This window comes from Solenopsis invicta, chromosome 3 (assembly GCF_016802725.1).
Source record: "Solenopsis invicta isolate M01_SB chromosome 3, UNIL_Sinv_3.0, whole genome shotgun sequence".
NCBI classification, from domain to species: Eukaryota; Metazoa; Arthropoda; class Insecta; order Hymenoptera; family Formicidae; genus Solenopsis; species Solenopsis invicta.
This window is the reverse complement of record NC_052666.1, coordinates 16,725,185-16,751,532: the sequence shown is the minus strand read 5'-3', so window position 1 is coordinate 16,751,532 and position 26,348 is coordinate 16,725,185. Positions and strand designations below refer to the sequence as shown.

The following is a 26,348-nucleotide window of genomic DNA, read 5'->3' as shown; positions in this document are numbered from 1 at the left end:
TCGCCGGCTCGATTTTACGGTACCGGCCCGGTGGGAAGAATTGCCGGTACTTTCGTAAAATAAAGCCGGTGCATTGTTCTCGGAAGCAAGCAGAATGAATCAAGAAGAATGAATCTAGACTCTTTTATTGTAAGAAAATTGGACAACTTGGAAGATCAATTACGTAATTTTCCTCTAGAGGTAGAAAGATGATAAACGAAAATCTTCACCGCGTGAATTTGCTGAGATCGCGTAAGGTTCTTTCAATGTTAAACAATGAGATTTCGTGAGAACGCGCGAGAATTCAAACAGCCAAAAGTGAAAAGGGGACAAGTTCACTAACAATTATATAATTACCCACCAGATGTGACAGAGTCAAAGTTCTCAGATCTTAATGACGTAATCGGAAATTAAGGGACGCTTTTATAACACGTAACGGGTACAAACTTCCCGCGTAGTAGTTCTAATGCAGTTGATAAATGTGTAATTTCTCTCGTTATCTTAATGTTCAGATTTCAGTACAGTATGCGTTATAAGCTACAGCCATGCTCGAACCACTTTGTATGAGGAATTTGCATTAAATACACACAGGGGTGCGCGCACGTGAGTGCGTATTTGAGCTTATTGTAAGCTACGGTATGTTCATGGAAAACCACGAACGAGGTATTCACAATATATTTTAGATTAACGCTATTGTGATGAAGAATTCATCAACGCCTCTCCATAGTTGGTGGTTTTGATGAATATTCATTATTATATTCCTCATTTATATCAGTCTTGTAACGCGTCCCGCGATTCTTATGCATAGGAACAACTGGGTGCATCGCCATCTACGTCAACGGGCAGCAATTTGGGACTTGACAGGAAATTAAAACTATACTTCACCGTTTGAGATACGGTATTATATGCGTCAACAAGCCGTTAATCGCCGCTATTGCGCCGTCACGTGCATTTTAACGAGAGGCAACGAATCATGAACATCGAAGCACTGTGTCTGCCTCGAGTGGCATAAAATATTTGTCAAAGCAACGCGCGCGCTAAGCCTCATGTAAAATAACGATTTATCGGCGGGGGCCGAATATTTATAACATTATTTTACGTTATGGAAATGGAAAGTTGAACGAACGATATTAGTTTTATAATCTCACTGCGACGTGATGTGTCGCGTGCACACGACGACGTATCACTGAAGCGCCAATAATGCATCGCGAAATATTTATTTTAATCATCGCGCGCATGGATGTAATTGCGAAACGCGTTCAAATTTCGCGTGCACAGTAAGCACGCTAATTGTAATTTACGATATATTTGTAACGCGAAACCTTTGAATAACCTGGATATTTCATATATGAGTTTTTTTTGTTTCGGAAATTGGAACAGTTCGCAAAGTCGTTCGGAGTTAATTATCTCGATATTACTTGCACCTCGAAAATATTACAGTCAGCTTTGAACAGTATTAGATGCTTTATGCGTTTTTAATTACCCCACTCTTTAGGGAGTTCGTCCCCCAAGCGTTATTTTAAGTCTCCCATTGTTAGCGGGTTATAAATTATTTAAGTTTACCTGCGGCCTAGCTGCCTAGCTGCCTGAATTGTAATTGCACCCCGGAGGGCACCGCTCTCCAGGGAACATTGATTGATCAATAAAAGCGATTAATCTATTGTGGTTAATCCATTACTACATTTCGCCTATTCTGCGACCAATTTAATTCAATATTCAGCGAACGAACAATATCTATAACTCGTGAGAATTTACAGTGTAACTTTTAATACTTATTACCCGGTGCCCCGCGGTTTCGTCACTTCATAATTTTAATATTCGACATTTTTAGTACCAAGATATCCGATAATGAATATTAAAAAGTCGACGAAAGGACTTCTTTCAAACATTTCGCTGGAAAATTGCTCTGTATCTATATTAAAAAATATCATTAAAACTACAATCGCGAGATTCAGAAAGCTTCGTGCAATTTAACTTTTATTCGGATAACTCATTTCTAATAAATGTAAATGTCAACGATGTTTTCCCCTCTCCCTTGTAGTGTTACTTAAAAAGTCTATCAGGTAAAATGTTATAAGGTATCGCGTTGCTTGCGTAAGGCTTTACAGAATGCCTGGAACTTAATTAGGAGCATAACGCGAAGCTTCTTTTGGTTCGCAGATGTGCCGAGCTTCTCCGAGCCGATCGGCAACGTGACCGCCGCTATCGGCAAAGAGGTCGCTCTTTCCTGTACCATCAGGAAAGTGGGAAATTACAAGGTAAGCAGCCGGTGAATTTTCGCAAGAAATGCGGCTTCGCTCGACTCGGTTCGGCATGGCGCGGCAGAGCAAGCATCGGGCGCTAATTAGCCGACTTGGAAACGCATAAGCGCACGTTGCTAGAGCGATAAGAGAATCTGAAATTCGGGTAATCCCGTGGAAATAAATGGGTCGCCCCGGGCTGCTTCTGGCAGATGTCAGTGTACCGGTGTCTTTTTGCCGCGCTCCGCCCGCAGTTTCTTGTATTTTTCCACGAACGCGAGTTTCTCGCCCGTTCGCTCGAAATAAGCAAACTAGACGGGTGATATAAACGACGGGAAAACAGTTACACATGCCGATTCCTATTAGAATAACTGCGCAAGAGGATTAAAGAGCGGTTGAAGAGTGGCTTTTCCGTTACGTTGCACTTAAACATCCGTGTTCCTTCATTCCGTATATAAAACAGAATATATAACATTAAAAATTTCTTTACGTCGTTTAAGCGAGAAATTCAGTAACGCCCGAGTAAACCTGGGATAATATTCTCTTGCACGCATTTGTATAACATATTGCCTCGAGTTAGCGCGGCAAACTGCTAATATGAAGCAAAAAGAGAAAAAAATTCTTTTTTTTGTATTTTACGGTTTAAGGGGAATACTCGAGGAATAAAGAGAGCAACAAGGCACCGATGTGATCGTAATACGTTTTGTAGCAATTTGCAATGCAAATTTACGAGATATATTAAATATAAGCCATGCGTAAACGCGCGTGCTAGCGGCACAAATGTTTATTTTTCGAAGTTGCTATTTCATCCCTCAGCTTTCCGTCATCGAACCGCAGTATCGAATATATTTATAATGTATGCCACGCGAATTGATTAATTAGAATTTAAAGTCGAGCCACGGGCATGTGAACGAATGCGAGATATGATTTGTTGTGAAATTCGCGTTCGACATCGCGACAATAATTTTTTTTTTTTTTTTTTTCTTTCGAGAATAAAGCTTTTACGTGCGATTAAATGTGTTAAAGCTCGCACGTCGCCATTATTTTGTGTTATTTTAGAGCCACGGTTTTAACGCGTGCCAACTCATACTTACGCGGCAGTATGTAAAATAAAATTCGATAACCGCAAATTTGTATGCAGATCGACTTTGCCAGCCTGTAATCCCAACGAATGCATCTTCATCAATTAATCGCTAATTATAGCGCTACCGGCAACATGCGAGATTGAGCGAATTTTGCAAAAAGAATTCTATTGCCGATCGGACGAAATAAAACGCGCCATAAAATAGGACAATAATATAAAATTAAATTTTGTTCATAAAAGGGTGCAACATTTAATCTAAAGTATGCATGACTGTTGCATGATGCAAGTGATTGATTTTTATGAAATATAATAAACTGGAAGGACACTAAACGCTGAGACAAAAAATAATAAGCGACAATAAAAAAAAATTTAAATTACCGAATACAATATCACAAAACAATTAATACGTATCCAAAAACAAATAGCGCGATCATACAGAAACACAGTAGATGTAACAAATTTTGAAACCGTAACCGGTGAAATGAATACAGAACGTTTTTCCGTTGTTACAATATCGTCGGCAAATATAGAAAAAGCTAAATAAAGCGAAAAAAAAATGGTTAATGGACATTCAAATTTCGCAGAAAAAAAGAGCTATGTCGACAATATTATGTTTCGCGATTAACGAGAAAAATTAACAAGTCTCGCTTCCCTATACGTTTTAAGGACTTTCCGTGCTAAATAACATTTTGTATTTTCAGAATGCTGAGTAGCGTCTAAGCAGCTTAATTAAACGTTTGGATGATATAATACCCCCCGATATTCGCAATACTGGCGCGGCGTTAATGTTCAGCCAGCGTAATTATCCTGTTTAATTTATTCTACAGCGTCTTGCAGTTTACGATTCAGTAATTCATTCGACGTAGGAGATACGCGCGCGGATAACAACAATGCGCCTTCAACAATGCGAATCGCGAGCTTTCATGCATGGATTATATGCACGATACTTCCATTCCCTCTTTCTTTTTTTTTTTTTACCGCGTTCTACATAGTTTTACACGGGTACAACAAAATCGAATACACTTCGCGGTTGGCCCAAAAACACTCTAGGCAATACTTGTTTGCCGTTCGGCATACGCACACAGTTAATAATTTTTTTTATATATTTTTCGCATGTACTATTTTTTATGCAGTGCGCCATATCCCTGTAGTGTATCTCGTCGACAAACAGACTCGCATATTTGTAAACCACGGATAGATGGTAATACGAGCGCTTTATACTTGTAGTCGCAAAGAAGTGTTTGTAATAATAGCGTGCCTTTTAGCGAACAAACTATGCGAGCATGACGCTAGCTATTAAAGGTAAAATTTCGTAGAAATTTTACCCGTGTTTCCTACATACACAAAATTTCGTAAGATAATTCGAGTCCTTTCTAATATAACTCTGCATTATTTAAAATTTATGTTAAAGATGGAAGAGTACCTGAATGCACACAAAGTAAACGGAAAGTAATAGTTAATAAGTAAAATTAATAAGTACTTGTCAATAAAAAATATTTTTCCATCTTTATGTTATATGTTATAAAATAAATATCCCTCAAAACTTTACTTTCGAATATTTATAAAATTCGTGGCAAAAAGTTATCAAAGATCCTCGAGCAATCTGACCTTTCAGCCTCTTTAATATATAGTTTATATAAAAAATCTATATATCTGCCTACACATATTACAAATAAGAAATGCCGCCATATGCATAGCAGATATATATTTTTTATATAAATTATATATTAAAGGAATAGAAAGGTCAAATTGCTCAAGAATCTTGACTTTTTGTCACAAACTTAATAAATACATATAAGAAAGTAAAGTTTTAAAGGGAATATTTATAATATGTAAAAAGTAAAAGGGAAAAAATATTTTTTATTAACAAATATTCATTAACTTTATTGTACTTATTAAATTACTTACTTTTTAATCAACGTATATTATAATATGAATATATAGCTGAAGTTTCTTAGTTTTTTTTTCAAAGTCATTTTGTAATGATATCTTGGCTTTTGGTAATCTAATCATGACGATCTAACTAAAATTCCTTAGAAGACTTGCAACTATCGGATAAACTTCTTCAAGATAATCGAAAAATTAACAAAATGGCAGCTATAAACTCAAGTTTTTCAAACTCAAGTTTTAAAAAAGTTTTGACTTTTTATAATAACAGCTACCATTTTGTTAATATTTATTCCATCTATTTTGTAGAAGTTTACGTGATAGCCATAAGCTTTCTGAAGATTTTCTGTTAAAAATTGTCATAATCGGCCCATCGTGAGCCGAGATGCCATTGCAAAATAAAAACAAAAACAAAGTAATTTCAGCTATAGGGGAAGGTCGAGTAGTACCGGACAGCGGTTAGTATCGGACAAAAATTGTTTCAAGCTATTGCCCCTGAAGACAACACCAGTGAAACAATCGATGTGTTGACTGACGAAGGGGGGTACGGCTGACGCCATATTAGAACAAACGGCAGTAGTGTTGACAAGTTACAATAAATTTTGTATTGTATACAGCTGTTTTCAGTGAACAAAGATAATTTCTGACTGTTGTAGCTTGTGTGAAAGTAAATATAAGTAGGTTTTTAGTTTATTGTTAGAAACAACGTTTATTATCCTTTGAGTTGTAGGCTTGTTAGGCTTACTAATACGCAAATGACAGCCAATTTTTCGTTGCGTGCTGTTCGGGTTGTATTGGACAATCTTTACGGTTGATAAAACTTAAATTCTTATATTTTTTTATTACAGAGTAATATGGGCAAATTACGTCATAAATGGTATGAAAAAAGAATGAACAAAGCCATAAAAAAAATTAAAATTAAGAAAATGACTATTAGAAAAAAATATTAAAAATATTAAAATATTGAATTTTTAAAGATTGTTTATTTTATTGACTTGTGTTACGTTAAGAAGTGTTTATTTTCATTTATTGACTCATGTTACTTACACAGTAAAAAATAAAATGTACCAGAAAGTCCACTCTAAATTTTATGTTAAAATAACTCAAAAGTTAAGTTAAAATAACTCTTATTTTAAGTTATTTTAACTTAACTTTTGAGTTATTTTAACAAAAAAATTTAGAGTAGACTTTCTGGAACATTTTAGTTTTTACTGTGTATATAATAATATAAAATAATAATAGTATACATATATAATAACATATAATATATGTATAATAATAATATAATTATAATAATAATAAGTTGTTCATCTCATCAAAAATGACTCTTTTCTCACACACTATATCATGTTCGATACAACCCTCCACAAACAAGCAGAATAAAAATGCAATGCCTATAAAAAGGATAAAAAAACGATTGATATTTTTAATATAGGAAAATGGGTTTCAAGAGATGTTTTGGTATAAGAATAAAGTTTTGTATGATATGGAATATGTTCCAATTTAACTACTTTAAAAAAAAATATTTGTAAAAAAGCTTAGGTGTGATACCTTCCTCTATATGTCACATATATTTGTTAATAAAAAAATTTTTTTTATTCCTTATGTGTCATATATCGCTAATCCTTTACTTTCGTACATTTGTTCAATTCGTCCCAAAAAATTGTCAAAAGCAAATATAATTTTCTAATAATCTCGTCAGTCCTCTTAAGAGAAAAATCGTTAAAAGTAGAAATGCAACAGAAAAGACATGACATTTTTATTTAATTTTGCTTTTAATAGCTTTAACTACGCGCCTTTATCTAAATACAAATTGTGGTGAAATGTCGCTCTCCCCGAAACGACGCGAAAAGTGGACGAGCAAATGGTTATTCATCGCGTATGCGTTTGTACGTGCCACGTAACACATTAATGCAACGCATGCACACACGCGACTGAGGATTTAGTTTTCGTTGTAAAGCAAAGTTGTAGTTATGTAATTCGCATCGGCGCATTCGTCTTTGTCAATGCGTCACCAGTTAAATCTTCGCGATACTTCACTTTCTTACGCGTTTAACGTTTCACCGTTGCGGCTTAAACCGTTGAATATGCATACAACGCAGTTCTCTTGAATGTTTTAATATGTTTAGCGAATTCAATTGCATTAATGCACATTAAAGCCGCTCGTTTTTACTTTAACCTAAGTATAAAAATAATTATACATATCACATATCGCATATCTTTACATTATTTTGTGTATGACGGCTTTAATATGCATCGGTGCGCACTAGTGCATTTAATCGAGTTCGCTTTAAGTGTGTTGTTAAATTTAGTCAAGATTTGTTAGTATTTGCATTAGTTAATTTAAGTGTACATTCAGCTTGAAATGGCAAAGTTCAGAAGACTGAAAATGATCAAACGGAATACATAATTTTCAACTTGGTATAAATTCCCTATTTCCATTGAGTTAAAGTTTCAGTCGCCGATATCAATACTAGCCAAATTCATGTTACGATTCATCACGGTTTCAAATATTAAATCCATACAATTATATAATTAAATTTCTTTGGCATATATTTGCAATTATGTAAAAAATAGTTGTAGCAATATTTCGAAATTAAATAGACTATAAAAGATTAAGTCAAAATTACGATTTTTAAAAGTATAAGTAATAATTGTTAAATAACTTTTTAATAAAATAAATGAAATAAAACGTGTGAAACATTTCCGTGAAACACTATTATTTTATTTCCGCTTGCGACATATATACATTAAAAAATCCACATGTTTCTTCCTTCTGCACCAATTTGTAAAATATTTAACTTTGGAAAAGTAAAGAAAGAGTACCAGCGTCTTTAAAAAGATAATTGAAAAAAAGACAAAAAATCAATACAACTAAATTAATAATGTTTTCCTATTGCATTCAACATATAATATAAATACACCAAGAGATGTAGAGATCGTAAATATCTTCTTATATTTTCATCTCGTCAACATGAATATAAAATTTATAGAATACTTTCATGATATTTATGACAAATGTATTTACGATGTCTAAATGTGATTATAAAACTTGTACTAAAATCCTTTTATGAAGAAAAATAAACATAAAAGATTTGTATATAAAATTCTCAGTATTTTTAAATCTCAGTAAACTTACAATGTTATTTTTTCTGTCTTTTAACTTTCACTAATTATCTAGCAATAAATGCGAAAATCAGTCAAAAATGATAAATCAGCTATTATGTACTTGACATAAATAAACGATTAAAAAGCATTAACCAAGTATTACATAATTTTATAATAAATATATCTTTATGACATATCATAATTGCGTTCTTAAAAATTTCGCTTGCAATGTATAAATACATCAACAATTCTATAAATTCCAAGGTTAAATATTTTAAACTAAAGCTAGCCCATTTTAATTGAGGTAATACATTTATGAGATGTAATATTTTTTTGCATTTCACACATTTAATATGTATCCGTCTGTAATTATATTTGATATAATTCTCGCATAAAAACACACAGATCTGTTACCTCAAAGCAAAATAAAAAAATATTTCGACACTCACCGGCACGATGCGCAGCAGCGGAGTAGTAACAACTATGATGAACTGAAAAAAACATAAACACATTAAAATTACGGACGTGCTCAAAGCAATTAATTTTGATAGACTGTTGTAAGATAAATGATAAACTATTTACCATGAGAATGCTCCGCTGGCACCCGATGCCTCGCTTAGACCTCTTCTTCCTCTTAGGTTGTTAGGTTCGTAGCACTTGTCCAACACTGGTAAAAACAATTACGGTTAATTATAATCATGCAATTCTGTTACTAATTATCAAAGCATAATAATCGTTTGGCCGTTTGCACAACACTCGCAATTTCCATTGTGGAAAATATCGAAAAAAGCATGGTCGACCAGAATACGGTTCGCTCGAAACACACAACGTTTCATAAAATGTACGTAAGTTGGATAATGGAAGATTTTAATAAATCAACGATACACATACGCCGATACATGCCGCGTTTATATTACGCTATTGCTAGTATACGAAGTATCACGATATGCGCGCGCGGAGCTAATTAATTATATTTATTAAATAAACGCGACATTTGAAATTAATTCGTTTCGTGCCTGCGATACGTTATCGATGACCGCGAAACGGTGTCGCGATAGTGGCTCGAAAGATAATGCGAAGCACAGAGCTTTGTTGTCTGTCCGTTCAAATGTCACCGCGCAAATGATAAAAACGACCTTGTGTAAACACCGCAATGTGCCAACCAATTTGTCACAGCGGAAACATTTTACACGTTATAAAATAAACGCGGAATATTCGGTTCCCTGATTTTCGAACGAATTATTAACGGACGACCGTCGTTACCGTACTACATCGTGGCTTTCCATTGCTTGAGTTCGATATCTCGAAAATTAAAGCAACGAATAAGCTTCGAACGATGAAGGATTTTAATCGTCGACGGACGAACGCGAAATTCATATTATACGTGCTGATAATTATCGAAACGCGGAATTAATCACGATTGTACTTACTAATTAAAAACGCGTCGCTCCGAATCGATCTTTATCCGTGAATATACATACGTCTCGTTAATGGCCGAAAAATTGAAACGCCGACGTCGGCAATTTCATCCTGATACCGTGCAATACAACGCGGCTAATGAAATCGAGTTGAAGACTAATTAAGACGCGATAAACCGTTCAAAAATATACGATCGAAATTCAGTTATACACGCAATACATGAATCCTGTAAAATGCACGTGTTAATAATAAATAATCGATACTACTCTCCGCTTGTGTTCATTCGATCCGATAATATTATTCTGCGCTTTCAATTCAAAAAATAATAGATGAATTACATTTAAATTGAAAAAAAAAATACGACAGAAAAAATATGCGACGTACGTTCAAAGTATCCGTTAAAAAAGTAATCGCGTGTAAATTTCATGCGACGGAATAATAATTTACAACTTCTATTTGATTTTCACTTCAGCCGATCAAATCGCGTGAAATATCTACCTCGGTAAACAGCTCTCGCGTTGATAAGCTTGTGAATCGTCGATTGCGGGATCAATTACGCGTATTGATTGCAGCTAATCTCTCGAAGAGATTAATTGCACGTTCTTCTTCCTGTCGCGATCGTATAATGTGCCGACACATAAAATTAGTAGCTTGTGCTATTACCTTTTTATTTGAATTTCGCGAGTAACAAGATGAAATGCCGCGTACCACATGAGTCGAGATAACCGCAGAAGGTCGTTAGCGGTTGACTTGTCGTTACCACGTAACGTATAAATTTATTTTGAACAATTGATAATTCATGTAATAAAATAAAGATTAAAATCCAACCTATTACATGCTGAAATATTTGAAAAAAATCAAAAAATATATGAATATATAAAATATATAGATATTAAAATGCATGACAAATTTTGTGAAATTAAAGCAGTTGTATATAGAGATGTCATAGAATTTTGCAAAATTAACACGAGAAGTGTCCAATCGTCCAAAGTGAGCTTTATAAAATATGCATATGTGCGTAAAAGATTTTATTTTTACATTTAAAAATTATTTCAATAAATTTCACTGTTACATTTAATTCTAATGTTTATTTTAAGAACAAAATTTAACTTAATTTTAATTTGAAAAGTATTTACGTAAATTAATTTCTTTTATTATTATTTTGCTTTATCCAAGATTTTTTCGTTTCAGAAAAAGAATTTACATGATTTTAAAATTATGAAACAAGAATTATGCTTTTAATAAAATGGCTTTAAATAATTGCAAAAAATATAGCGACTTAAATTTAGTATGTTAATTTATTAATCTTACATGAATTTATTTTTTTCGGAATATAAAAATGGAAAAATAATAATAATAATAAGTTAGTCCTCACATTTTTTCTGCAATCAAAAGTAAAATAAATTTTATTCCAAAATTATTATTATTATGTGATATTAAATTTAATAATAGATCTGCAGGTTTTTGTTATTTGCGGATTATAAGTGGTTTCTTACTTTTCCTAGTTTCGTGTGTTGAACACGAATCTGGCCACAGAAATTATCTATCACTTCAGGTTTTATATATAAATGAACTAAAATCCAAAAATGACCGACTGTGATTAGTATGACTGTATTTATAAAAAATTATTTCTAACGTTTCAATCGATAGCCTCATATAACATCCCTCCTCTTCAAAATCAGTTTTTGTTCGTAATCGTGCAATTTTTTTTACCGAGATATATCAATTAGAAATTGCAAACTTTACTATTATATTTATAATTCTCAAACAACTTTTAACATCCTTAATTTTTCCGACCTATGTAATTGTTTCTATAGAAAGAAATTAAAGTAATTATTTAAATTTTATTAAAAAAAAGAAACTAGATAATTTATATGTAATAACTAAAGCTCCCGTTTTCTCGCTGCGGTTAAATAGAATTATATATACGTGTAATTAAAAACAAGGATTTATATAAATTTTTTCTTGCAATATATATTAAATTAACAAGCTTATTGCATGTTATTATGTTGTCGACAATATCGTTACGTTTGATAATATAGATATATGTAAAACATTTTTCAAAAAATTTTTTTCTATTTGTTTAATGAAAATTTACAAATGTTAAATTATTCACAAAATATTTTCATAGGGAATATAAAACACATGCAAATGGCATTACACATGTATTTACTAAAGCAAAAGACGTAGAAAATATATAAAAATTGGTACGATGGTTGCGGGACAGCCTATATAATCGAAATCATACGTTTTACATTTTGAACTAATCGGCTGTTTCTTCATAAAAAGATTTATTCATCGAATTGCCAATTAGCAAAGAAGCCGACTCTAAAAGACGATCATAATGGATGAAAGGAAATGGAGGCAGCTACCGACACAAAAGTACGATCCTAAAAGCGCGCAATTTTCAGGAGATTATAAAACGCCTTTTGCGACAAGTAGATAAAAATTCGCACGCGCACAACACACAGTCGCACACGCACACTACACTTTGATCCACACTTTAACAGCGGCTCTTTCTCTCAGCGCTTTATCTTCGCGGAGTTCCTCAGTGTTTTCTTACTATTCTTGTGCTCGTCTCGACCGATCTTTCTAAAGCCTTCCACCTAAACGAAAAAAAGGCACCGACAAGCTTGAAGCTTTTAGTATCCGCGGCACCTTTTCAAGGAAGTAAAACGAGGCAAATCGCCGAGATGCAGGGTGGCAGACCTGTGTCTGCCTCTTTTTCCCTCCCCCGTCGACGCGAAAGACGGATCAAGAAAAAAATGGACGGTGATATCTTCTGTAAGGTGTACGTGACGGCTCTGATCCCTTAAACGCTCTCATTTGCGCCATCGCGAAAGTCGAAACGCGTGCTCGAAAGAAATCAAAGCGATTCTACCGTATTTCAACGCGAAGGGAGACTGACAATAAGCATGAAGCAGGATATTCGTACCATTTTCTTTTAACTTTTCACTACAATCTCGCATCTGAGATGCAACTAGGAGTCTTATTAATTTTTTTTATCTCTAAATGCGTTAGAATGTCAAAAATGCATTTTTATATTGACAGCAGTTAACTTTATTCGTCATTCGATCAGTTAACATTGTTGTTCAGATACTTTACTGTTTCGCGTAATTATGGATGTTGGCTAGCTCAATGCGGATTAAATCAATTCACATAAGATCATCTATTATCGAGAGGACTAATAGCGAAATGGGATAGACATGTACACTTGGACCGGTGAAACACAATAGCAAATATCCGATAAACATAAATCCACGAAAGCTTCCCGATATCCGTACATAATCCAATTATACTTTAGACGATTCGCGCGAAATGGGTGAAGATTGGAATCATAAATGAATGTGAATACAGTAATATGAATAGCGGCGTTTTCAGAAGTGGCGTCGGGACGAATTTAGTTGCTTATGACGATTCATTTATCACCGTCAACCTTCTCTCTCGCGCGAGATATCGTCCTTTATAGTTGAGCGAAGTTGCAAGTTTACTAAGTCATATCTCACTGCCCGCTCAAGAGAATGTTCACTTCCTTATTGTTCAGTGAACTTAACACGGGTTATGTAACGCAGTCGCGACAGAAGCACTTCTTTCTTCTATCATCACGAAACGTAATCACGAAACATTATTGTATAATGTGCAGTTTTGGCGTTACTAGCGTTAGATGCGCTCGAAGTATTGTTATCTATATTGCGGTTCATTACGCGCATCAAGTTGTTTTAATACTCGATTCCCCTTTAGAAAATACACTAAGCGATAATTGGCTAATTTTTATTTCGTTGATATCAACAGGCTTGTATACGTCACTGCAATTAAGATCGCTATAATAACGTTAGAGATCCTTTTTGTGAAAGAGTCATACACTGTCCCCTTGTTCATCAAGCAAGACCCGTAGGAACGGCTTCGTCGCTCATTTTCTTGCCTCTCCTCTTTACTACCTCCTTACCAGTTCCACTATCGACAATACACGAGGAGAAATTTCGATGGCGTCTCTCCTTTTTCGTTCCATCACCTCGTGTCGACCTTGCTACAGCCTACATCCCGGCTGTTCCTGCTGACGTTTCCATCAAGCATCAATAAATGGAGGAATTTTCAGGGATGCCGAAAACAAGAACGGGGGGGGGGAGGGTGTAGCTAGGCAGCATCAGACTGCTGGCGAAAGTGCGATGGAGACGCGAACAGGCAGGGCCAGGAAGAAGGGAGGGAGTACGAGTTGGCCGAAGTGGTGTTTCCCCAGGGTAAGCATGAGCATATACTTGCCCGGGGCTTATTCAGACAAATCGGTGATTGCTGCGGAGGCGAGCGAAAGGGTAGCTCGCTGCCGCCCGCCGTCACCACCACCAGCATTCTCACTAACACATCAGTCGCACATTGCCTTCGCCATCAGCACACCGCATCGAGGTACCCTGTGCCACAAACACGTTGCGCTTGTCTTCGGCGCAGCGATAGAACGAGACACACTGAAATCCGCTGCGCTTGCGGAGAGAGAGAGAGAGAGAGCGACAGAGACCGACGGCCATACAGACAGACGAGGAACAGAGGCGGAAGTGGCAGAGCAGAGAACGAGAAATACCGAACGCGGCATAGGGATTGTCCGTGAGATGGTGTGTGCGTGAGAGAGAGAGAGAGAGAGAGAGAGAGAGAGAGAGAGAGAGAGAGAGAGAGAGAGAGAGAGGGCGAAGGACGGAGAGAGCACGGTCGGACTGAAGAGGAGCCAGGGAGAGAGAAGAATGATTGTTTCCATGATTACAATGGAGAGAGGAAAAGGGGAGATGGCTGGGCAGGGGGTGGCGGTAACGGGTAAAGGGGTATGGGGGAGCAATCTCTTAGCGCTAACGTAGATTCGTGAGACGAGGTCTTTCGAAATATTACACCGAAGAGGTACCGACCGCTGCCGCTGCCGCCGCCGCCCCTGCTGTCGCTGCCAACGTGGATGTGCCCACCGGGGAATTTCGTAACAAGTCGGATACTGTGTGTGTCAGCTCGTCCAGGAGGTGTTTTTCCAGGAAAAATACTTTGCGCCTCGTTTGGATGACCGAGAGATGTGAGAAGAAGAGACTTTCAACACTGAAGTGCTACGTAGCCGGCGGCACCGGTTCCGGACGATTCACAGAGGTAGATTTATACTCTGACGACCGAGGAACGTAAGCCTTTAGATTCAAGGTGCTAATGCTCTTACAAAGACTAGCGGTGGAAATGGCGGTCGAGCAGTTCCGTCCGGGTGCAAGTATAGAACTCGTTTTTAATTTATCAGCCGAGAGAGGAAGTCTTTCTCTACGTCTCTTCCTGTTGCAACGAACGCTTCTTGTTGTAACGAGAACCGTGGAAAATCCGCGGATAAAAGCGCACCCGGAGACGAGGGTAGCGTAAGTACGAACGTACGTACGAATAACTAGAGAAATAGTATTTCAGTTATTAAATTAAGGCACACAATGAAACTGCACACTCGGGAGAAGTAACTCTCGAACTACGACGAAAAGAAGAAATCGTGTACAACGATTGGCGTGTAGCGTTCTATCGAGACAATCAGTTATCCCGCTCAAAGGACTGAAGCAGATTACGCACCGAATATCCTGTTAATCTCATTAAATTCAGTTCCGCGCGCAATCACTCCGCGCGATCTACTATAATAGATTCGATCAAGCAATTAGGTACTTGATAATTGTCGCGTATATACATACGATTTATTTATTACATTTATACGATACACGTACGGCTGTGTATGCATATCTATTATTATTGTACTAAACATGCGTTTAGCAATAGACTAATTTCATATTTCTCAACAATGCATGTATATAAATATTTATGATACATATAATGTTGATTGAATCATTTATATATTTCATTTATATCATTTATATGTATAAATACTATAAATAATTCAATCGACATTGATCAATATTCTTAAACATAATCCACGCAATGTATAATATTATTATGTAAGTATATCATTAAATTATATAATTTACATAAATATATAAAATTATTAGATTGCTTTTATTTAAAGTGTCGATTATTCAACTAGACGCTTTACATTTTTCGTTTATTTTTGAAATATTTCATAGCAATAAACAATATTAATTAAATCTTCCTATCTGTTTACATATTTAAGTGAGGAAAACTTTCAACGTTGAAGTGCTTTATGCAAAAAGATTTGTATCTATAATTAATATCGAAGTCTCTTTCATGCGAAGGATTATCACTAAGTATATTGAACATCTATAACGAGAGCCGTCTTGACACGAAAGCAATCTATCGCATCGACCACCTGAAAATCACTCAAGTACGCGACACAAACCTCAGCAATTTAAAAAAAGTAGAATATTAAAATATAAAGAATATCTGCTATAGATCTCTATGATTCTGTCTGCTAAGGAAACGTCAAATATCGAGAAATCAATAAAATTGTTGATATTCGGTTTTATATCTACAAACGGATTCAATGTAATGTTCCTATATGAATATTATTATAAAATTCTTGTCTCAATGGGATATATCAACCCCTGGGAAAAATCCAATCGAAGGAGTATGCGTTATAGGATTAGCGATTGAAATACGTTTTTTTTTTTTGTTATTGAAATCATTATGAAGATAAAAGAGAGACATATCATCCTAAACGTGCAACGAAATAGAAACCTCAGATTTATATTTCATTAATTATCCTATCAAGTCATGGATCACTTACTACGCCGGATATCCGCCGATTTTCAGGATCGTGACCATGCAAAATGCCGAACTAAGTCGCCGTTTAAGTCCTCGAGAAGCTTTTTATACGATAAGCATGCCGTTTCCGCAGAAGAGGAAAGACAGTATTATTCTGGGATAGAATCGAACGAATCGTTATCTTCTCCGTAGGGATAATGACTCCACAGCCGCCCCATCGGCGTCGATAGTGCCTCTCCTTTCATAGAGGACAAACTGTTATTCCTTCGTGACAATGTACTTAAAGTGCCGTCGATTGTACCTCGATAAAGAAAGGATTCAAACGACGACTTCCGTCATCTTTCAGTTTTCTCTCGTTTAACCCTTTTCCGTTTCTTCGATAGCTAAAGGCATTTCGTTTTTCGCGTAAATGCTCCTGCTTTTGCCGGAAACTCGATTTATATTGAACTACTTATACATCGATTCGATTAAGCTATGCGGCGTACGGCTCGCCGCTTTCCCATTATCACGATCACCAATAGCATTGTTACACAAAGAAAAATTCCTTTTCCTGTAAAGACTCATAATCAATCGTTTTTTTTTAAACTTTGGAAGCATTTTTAATTTTTTTTTTTTTTTTAGTTTCAAATATGGTTCTATAACAAATGAATTTAACTTTCAAGTTACGTTTATTTTTAATTTTTATACGTCAGTCAAAACATTTTATTCTGAAATTCGGCTGCATATTTATATATACATTATAACCTAATACTTAAAAGAACTCAACATTTTGTATCAGACCAATTATTTATATCGAGTACAAAATTGATAAATGTAAATATTTCATATTTCATATTTATTAATTTATATTAGTATTTTATTTAACACCTCAAATAATTTTTAAGTGCATAGGTATTTGAATGGTAAACATTTGTTTGAAAAAATATAAAGTTTCATTACTTTTTATTGCACGATACGTTTCTGCGTCATAACTATGTAATCAATTTTGTAATCAATGCGTGTTAAATTGACGTCCTGTATTAATATCTGCCTTTAAGGCCAATTAACCCCGTTTTCAACGATCAACCCTTCATCTGAGCTTGCTGCTGAGGTTGCGGTAAGGTACACGCGTGTCGCGCAGGTGTATAGGTAACATCACTCCAGGTTGTGCCCCAGTGCGGCATGTAACCGGCCGCACGCGTATGCCCAGAGGTGGTTATATGGGTCGCACAACAGTCACTTGAGATTAATTACCAAGTGCATCGTTAGAGATAACGCGACGAAGGCTGGCGGCGGTTAAGTGAAGCGATGGTACCTAGATACGACGTTAAATTGAACCTTTCGTCGCCGCTGATTCCTGGCAATGCCGCCGCCAACCGCACCGGCCCGGCCCAGCCCGGGGTGCAAGCTGGTACAATATGCGTACTTGCCTAAAAGCAATTACTGCCGGCGTGCACACATAGCCACACGTACGAATACACACACGTGTGCACTTGACGATAGCGCGCGATATAATATTGTTCGGAGAGCATCTCGTTCATATTGGCTTCGTCAAACCCGTAGCGGGACACGAGCGAAAGACGATGTCTGATGTTAATCTCCGCGCGCGGTTGCTGAATATCATTATGGGTTGTGCGCCGAGCGATCCCAAGTTAATAGCTTGGATCGACTCTTTAAAAAAAAATATATAGAGCAAATGAGCGAACGTGTAAATAAACTTGGATTACTTGTACCAGTAAATGCGAGGCTAGAAATATGTTCGAAATGTGTTTATTATATCTTAAACTGTTAGAAGAAATGGTTATTTTAATATTTTCCTTTCATTTCTAATAAAAAGTTGTAGCATTTAACAATATTCTTTAAGCGGATATTCCATTGGTGCATCTACTCCACTAACCATTGGAAAATAAAACAGACGTTCGCGCAGTTCCATTAAAGTCGCGTAAAAATAACATTCCGCGACGGAAGGATAACTTAAGTGAAGTAATGCTGTTCTTCAATAGCGAGCTACTTTTTAAAGCAGAAAGAGATTAGTTTCAAGTAGTGCAGAAAATTTATGACAGATGATTCTTGTTGACTTCTTCAGTAGAAAACTGTTGTATTATTCGTATTATCGTGCGTCCCGTTGTTAAAGAAAAAAAAAACCCTCTATCAAATTGTAAATTTGCCACCAAATGATGCGGTAGTGGCAAAACATTCTATACATTTATTCCGGTATTCGCGCGTCGTTACAAGAAGATAATTTATGAAACCAAATGTCGGAAATTCCTCAGCACTCATTCTCAATAAAATTTCAATTTACGTAGGAAGAACGTGGTGCGTCATTCGCGGCGACTCGGATCTGCGCTCACTGGGGAAAAGCAAAGGAGGATTTCTCTCGGTTGATCCGTAGATTTTTCGGTTGGCGAAAAATTCGCGCGATGTCGACCTCTTGCAATTTTCACAGAAGAAAAGTCTCGATATTGTTTTCATTGCTCCGCAGGTGGGATGGCTACGTGCCGAGGATCAGACGATACTATCGATGGGCGATCGCAAGGTCATTCAGTCGGCTCGATTCTTCGTCACCCTGGAGAACGCCAAGACGAAGAACCAGACGCAGTCGCGGGAGGACGAGGAGGCCACTTGGCAGCTACATATTCGGGGGTTGAAGGAAGCCGATCGTGGCTGCTACATGTGCCAACTCAACACCAAGCCCATGTTAAGCCAGCTGGGATGCGTGGACGTCCTAGGTATGCCTAATTGCACGCGTTACGTCGCATTCCCGGCCGACCGGCCAGGTTTGCGGCTGTTGGCAGAGACGTCACGTACGCACGCACGCACCGCGTTTCGATTAGACCGGCCCGGAAAATATGCGTGCCTCGCCGCTGGAGTGGTGCGTTTGAATAGGCCGTTGCACACATGTGCACATGGATATCGCGCAATATGGAGCGTTCCCTCGTTATGCGTGTTCATGCGGGATGATGATGATGACATGGACACAATGTGCAAGGTGTAGCCATAGTATTATACGCTTGCTAATTCATGTTGAAAGAGATTCCACGAGATCAACGTTGATTGACTTTAAAAAGAGTTTCAAAACCTTACGGTCTCTCCAAATATCAGATTCTTTAATTTCGTCGAGGAATCCGTGTTAAATAATTTGGCACGTCCGCCGTGGGTGAGTTATTCGAGCTAACTTAATTTGTAACACGTGTTCCCTTCGGGAAGAGGATGTAATATCGATTTGAGGGAGTTAGTTTACAAGGAGTATTATCGGTCATATAAGAAACGCTAACGGCTGCGCTTTAATTTATAGTTTAATTAAACGCGATAACGAAGTTTGAAAGTCTACCTGGCAGAAAGTCTACCGGCGTTCGCTGACTGCGTCAGCTGATGGATGCTCATACTTTGTAGCTCGTACGCAAACGTCGAACTAAACTGTTTCTATCAAAATTACATTATCTTCTTTCTACGTTAATTGTATCAGCGTAACATGCGCAACTTTAATATTTTCTCTGCCCAGCTTATACATCGGTAATATCCTAGACGAAGCATCTCCGGTAATATCCTAGATGAGGCTGCTTCAATTTTGGTTGATGCACACAGCGCGCTCGTTGTACTCCGTTATGGTATCGTGAAATACACAATTTTTCTTTTATATCGCGCCGACAAACCGGCTTGCGAATAATATCATCTACTCTGTGCGTGAGGGAAGGACGGGGACGAGCCAAAGAATGAGCCGGGGAATGCGTTCTATCACGTATGTGCGTACGTGTTCACCGTCGGACACCGAAAAGCGGTCCCGCTGCCGAACGCAATGAAATTCTTTTACGTAGAAACACGAGAAAATGCCATCCCCCTCTCTTTTTTTTCTCGTTTGTCCGCACGCGGTGCACGTTATACCGCGACATACTTGTTCAGCTTTGGATCATTGTAATTGAAACGAATCGAACGACTTTTCGAACTGGATGGAATTCCATTAGAAGAGCATTCCCTGAAGAGGGATGTCCCACCGATATTTCATTTCCGTCGAGTGTGACGGGAATGATTTCAAGATGACTTTTCGGTCGTCTTCGCCAATGTCGCAGCAACGTCCAGGTTCCCGGGTAAATCTCGTTAGACCGATGGCAATACCGATTCTTTATGGTCCACGTACCCGCCACTCTTCGTCCACGAAGTACCGTTCCGGTGTGGTGGGAAGGAGACGCCGAAGAAACTCATATGAAGATGTATCGTTTCGTGGCACGCGATTTCGATCCCATTCGTAAATTGTTTCTTAGACAATGGCGCGTGACATCGGGTGAAATTACGTTGTAATCCTCAAACACGTGTTGAATTTGTGATAGATGAACGCGCTTGCGATATCGGGAAATTCCGCGTTTCATTCCGCGAAGGCTTACACGATATAACGATCGGTGTACTTTACATTTCGCGTACACACAATGTAGTTTAGAAAACGTGCTTGTTACCCGACTGTTTTACTATTCTTTTATTATCGAGCTTTACACATGCCTCCAGCGTCCGGTATAATTGCAAAATGAAATGAGTTATGATATAAATAAAATATTAAGGGTTTTACGATTATTTTTTTAAGCACAATTAAAATGTATGCGGAATTAATTTTCCGTATTGCATTTTATGTAACGGGATGCTACCAGATAGCGTATTCCAAAAAACGCATCGGTAACAGAAGATTAATTTCACAGCAGATACGTAGAAGGAATTACGTCGGTGGAAATATTCTTCTACAGTCATAAATTTTTGACAACGTGTTCTTCGTGGTCCTTGTAATTCACTATGATATATATGTTGTGTGGATTAGATAGTACAACTATTCGTGAAATAATTCTTCCTTATCACGGGCAGATACTTTTTACGTAGCTTATTTCGCTTTATCTTATTTTATTGCAGATTTCACTTTAGCTTTATCTTAACGTATTTGCATAGCAACAACGCAGCTCGTATTCTCGTATCCTTTTCAGTGCTGAAGATTGATCGCATCGCCGTGCGTTATTCTCAGATATAAAAGACATATTTAGATGTGAATTTTAAATAAGAAAAATCAGAGTTCGGATTAGCACATATGCGAGAAGCTTTTCAAACTTTATTTTGAATCATGCGTGCGTGCGTGCGTGTATGAACAACAAATAATAATAAAAATAATGTAACAAGTTATCGAGATAATTATTTAAAATGCATTATTATTTCATCTGTCGAAATATTATCTCTCTTTCTTCCAGTGCCGCCTGATATTCTCAGTTCCGGCACCTCAGATGGCGAGGTCTCCGTTCTTGAGGGTGAGAACGCCACGTTGTCGTGCAAGGCGTCCGGACGACCACCGCCTCGCGTGTTCTGGCGACGCGAGAAAAGTGATTTCATACTCGTGAGGGGTGTTCACGATCCGTTGATACAAGGTAAAACGTCCCTAGACCATGAGATCCGGGATTGTCGCTTCCGATCTCTGTAATCGTCGTCTCTTTACAACGATGCGCCTCGTCACGTGAAACACATATTTGTCCCAGAGTAAAACGTTTCTTCGCGAGAAAAAGCACAACGCGAATTTATTATTATCCGATTTCTATATAATAATGCTGATATGTAATAATGCTACTGTGGATTTATTTATTATAATTGAATTCATATTCACAATATGAATAATAGAAATTTTTACAATTTAAAATAAAAATGAAGCTTCTGCTGTTCTTTTTTTTTTTAAATCAATTATAATTCAATTATAATTAAAAATGTCACAAAGCTTTGAAAATTATAATAATCTTTTTCTCTTGAAGTATATGTACAAAACTAATATAAAAATTTGGAAAAAATCTCAATCCTTTAATATCTTCACAAACGTTTTAATACCTTTAGCTCTTGCGCCATTAGAATAATCCTGGTAATCCGATATGTCTCAATCAAATAGTCGAGCGTTTTAAAGGGATATGAAGACATCGTAAATTCGCACACGTAGGTGATCCCGATCGAAAGCAATTACGGTGGAACACGTTCCATCGAATAGAGATTAGTTTGTCCGCAATGACTTTCAATATCCTTCGGGCACGTCGAGTTCCGCTGCATTTCGCAAGACACCCGCACTCAAGGAATTTTGTGCAGTCGCGGTGGATTGCGCGCCGCGAATAGATGGACCAGTTGAAAGAAATACTTGCAACATCATGCGAGTGCTAGCGAGTCACACGGAATTAAACGAGTGCGCTTGTACAACCATTGACATTCAGCTGAAATGATTGACGTCGTGATAGAGAGACAAATTTTAGCTATCAATCGATTTCCGATATAGCTCGATGCATTCCGAAGGTCTCGCGTAACGCATAATACATACTTTTTAGTGTTTTTCAATGAAAGGCTTTTATAAATTCATTGTATATTTCATAGTTTTCAAAGCTACGCGACATTGTTCAATGTGTGTGGAGATTAATCGCTATATAAAATGTATATGTAATTTATTCTGATTTTTATAGAAAAAAAGATTCATAAACTATATCAATTTTTATCTTTTATATTAATAGCATGCAAAATAACAAAATAAACAAATTCATGTAATATTAATATTACGCATACTATTAATTATATTAATAGTATCATTAATTATATTAATTCATTAATTATTGCGTTTTTCTATACATAATTTGCTTTTCTAAAATATTGTATTTCATTAACAATTCATGAAAATTCTGCTGTGCAATAATTAAATTCTATAATAAAAAGACTTTATTTCCGTACTCGATAATGCAATCAAACATGCAGCAATTATTAATTTAATACAAGTGAGTGCTATACGAATTCGTTAGCTGTCAGAGCAAATCAACGCATCTTGTATTTTTGATCTATCTTATTAAACTTCTGACACATTTTATCGCGAACATGAAACGACACATTCCACATGTGATTTATGTCGGCCGTTCGTTCAATAATAATATAATTCATTATCTTTCAGTTATTTGAAAAGCGCCTACTGCATGTGCATGCGCTAATGCAATTCCTCATTGGATAATGGAAATTGCAAACATGTAGTAGAAATATAGATTTTCAAAATTTTGTTATCACTTTTCGCTTTTAATGACACGCGTTACTTCTATAAAATAGGATATAATCTGCGATGTTGAAAAATCTCCTAATTAACTAGATTAATATATCGTTGTCATTTATGAGCTGCAATTCCTAATGGCACTTCTACCCGCTTCATACGACCATCAATCATCGTTTTCATCAATCATGTTAAAATACAAATATGGGACAAGCTTCATTAATACAACGGCAATAAATTAAAAAAATTTATATCTACGTCTCTAAGCTTTGATTAAAAAGTGAAATAAGGATTACATTTTAAATTGAGTAGATTCACATGTCCCTCGAGGCAGAAATATTAACGGTAGCTGTATCACCAATGGTAGTAAATTCCAGCGACAAATTTTGCTACAAATTCATATTCTGCTTATCGTTGCGTGCCCCGAAGGCGTATTTCGCGAATAATTACTCAAGCCACGTTAACACGTCGGCTTATACAGCCGACGAGGGAGCAGCTTTCAACGAGATATTCATACAACGTACGATTTTCTAGTGGACAACCTGTCCGGCGAGAGGCTAGAATTAACCAGGGTAGACAGAAGGCAAATGGGGGCTTATCTTTGCATAGCTAGAAACGAAGTGCCTCCGGCGGTCAGCAAGAGGGTTAATCTAAAAGTAAATTGTGAGTACTTGAAAATGATTTGTAGCGTTTTATATGTACGCGGCGCCATTAAATCGAGATTGAAATCAATTGGTAGATAAGTCCGTTTATCCAATTTAATTTAGTCTTGTGACAATAACAGGAACTGTATTAATTAAAAGTAAATTTTATGTCATCGCACGAGAGATCGAATCGTTAAAAAAACTCGAAATTATTCGCATTAGCAGAAAAAAAACTCAGAAATTAAATGAAACTTATCAGCACAGATAAATGTTGAAATATTCTCTATTATTTCTTTGCTATCGCACTTGCAGTCCCTCCTAGCGCAAAAGCACCCAATCAACTGCTCAGTTCTCCTCTGGATACAAACGTGTCGCTAATCTGCTTAATCGAGGCTTATCCTAGGACGATTAACTTGTGGATGCGGAAGGAGCAAGTTATCATGAGCGGGTATGTGCCGAGACAATATTGACAGTTTGGTCTACCGATCCCTGGACGAATAGTTTGAATCCGTTGTTCGACAATCTCTTCGACGCGATAAGAGACAAAACGGTTCGTATTGCTTTTTGCTAAATCGCTCCTGACCTCGGTCACCGCGATTTCGGATATCGATTCCGGCGGCGAAGCGCTTATTCTAACAACGAGACGTCGAATAACGGAATCTATTCTCCCTATCGCGGACGTTAAACGTAAGTGATATGTCAATGCAGAGGCAGATACGAAATCCACGAGGAATCGGACCCCGACGAGGAATGGAAGATGACGATCGTGTTGAAGATAAGACGTTTGGAGAAAACGGATTTGGGTGAATACACGTGCTCAGCCTCCTCAAGTATGGGAAAAGCTGAGGCGACTCTCAGGGTCTACGGTGAGCTCGTATATAAATATGTTAACCTTCGATGATAATCAGGCAAGAAACGTTATGTTAAATCTACGCACGATAGAAATTCTTCCAATATAAATATCGCGCGTAGAGTTATTTTCTACGAGGCAACAATATAAAAAAAATCTTTAAGTAAAATTTCAACCAGTGTGTTAGAGATAATAATTTATAGAAATGTGCGAACTATTCAAATACGAATCGAATCAAAGATAAGAATCAGGTGAGATTCAATTCTATTCGGATTTTCTACACGGAGAGAATTCTCTCATAAAATTTACCCTGAAAATCATGGTAGTAGTCGTACGACATGGTATTTCAGAAAATTTCATGTGATTTTCTCTAATTTATTAACATGTACTATATACGTTTTATATTTTAATATAGTAAAATGTAAAATGTGTTTAATTATTTTTACTAAACTGTACAATGTGAAATTTCAATGATTTAAAAATTTGTTGAACAGTTTAGGATTCTTTATTGTTTTAAATAGAATAAAAATTCCAGGTAGTGATAAATATATGCAATATTTTATTAACATAAATTTACAATGTAGTATGATATTTTCAATCTTATGTCCGTTTCCACCAAAGTAGACTAATTTTGATCTCAGTTTAACTTATACTCTGTATCATTTTCTAATGTTTAGAATTAGAAAAGAATAAAGAATTAATTAAACCAAAATCAAAGTTAGTCTACGTTGGTGAAAATAGATATTAGTCGCCGCTCATGATAATTTTCCCAAGTATGATAAATTGATCGCACCGTTTATACCATAAACAGTATACAACGTCATCTATCCATAAAATAAATGGCGTACGTAAGACAAGAGAATAATGAGCCAAAAGTTTCAAATTTTACTAGAATAAGCACATTTTTTTAAAAAGACGATACATATATCATTAAATAGTTACATAAAGACAAATTTCGTATATTATATAAGAAAATTTTGTCTTGAATTGTAAAAATTTTGCCTTGCAGTTTATAAAATGTCTTTATATTAAAAAAAAATTCTTATCGTTACTCATAACATTTGATAGATTGCCAAGTTATCACCATATATAATAAATTGTAGCAAATTTTGCGGTAAAATATAACGAAAAATTCTCTCCGTGTACGTTTTCGAATCCGAAGTATTCGAAACTTTCGAATCTAAGAAGTGATTCAAATACAAATTATATACATATATTCATAACCTTATAAAATCATGTAATTAATATTTTTCTTATAGCATAAAAATCTTTTGTTATTAATTATATATATTAATATTCAACTTAATAATAATTAATTATTTTGTTAATTAAAAGTTATGTATCAACGATTCGATTCGATTCAAATTCGAGCATTGAAATAAAATTCAATTTAATTCAGTGTCAAAGAACTCTAAATTCACTATATTCTTTTCGATTGCAAGAAGAACAGTTTTACTATTCTACTACTTCT

The 26,348-nt window shown here is 36.2% G+C and overlaps 1 protein-coding gene across 1 annotated transcript in view; it reads left to right on the top strand.

Moving 5' to 3' along the window:
* Positions 1-26,348, top strand: part of LOC105202767 (lachesin) — a 54,948-nt gene that overhangs the window by 25,948 nt on the left and 2,652 nt on the right. Inside the window, exons 3-8 of the mRNA XM_026135804.2 lie at positions 2,140-2,237; positions 18,845-19,091; positions 21,582-21,755; positions 23,918-24,046; positions 24,340-24,475; positions 24,736-24,893. Of these exons, the coding sequence (XP_025991589.1) occupies positions 2,140-2,237; positions 18,845-19,091; positions 21,582-21,755; positions 23,918-24,046; positions 24,340-24,475; positions 24,736-24,893 (942 nt within the window). The remainder of the gene's footprint in view (positions 1-2,139; positions 2,238-18,844; positions 19,092-21,581; positions 21,756-23,917; positions 24,047-24,339; positions 24,476-24,735; positions 24,894-26,348) is intronic.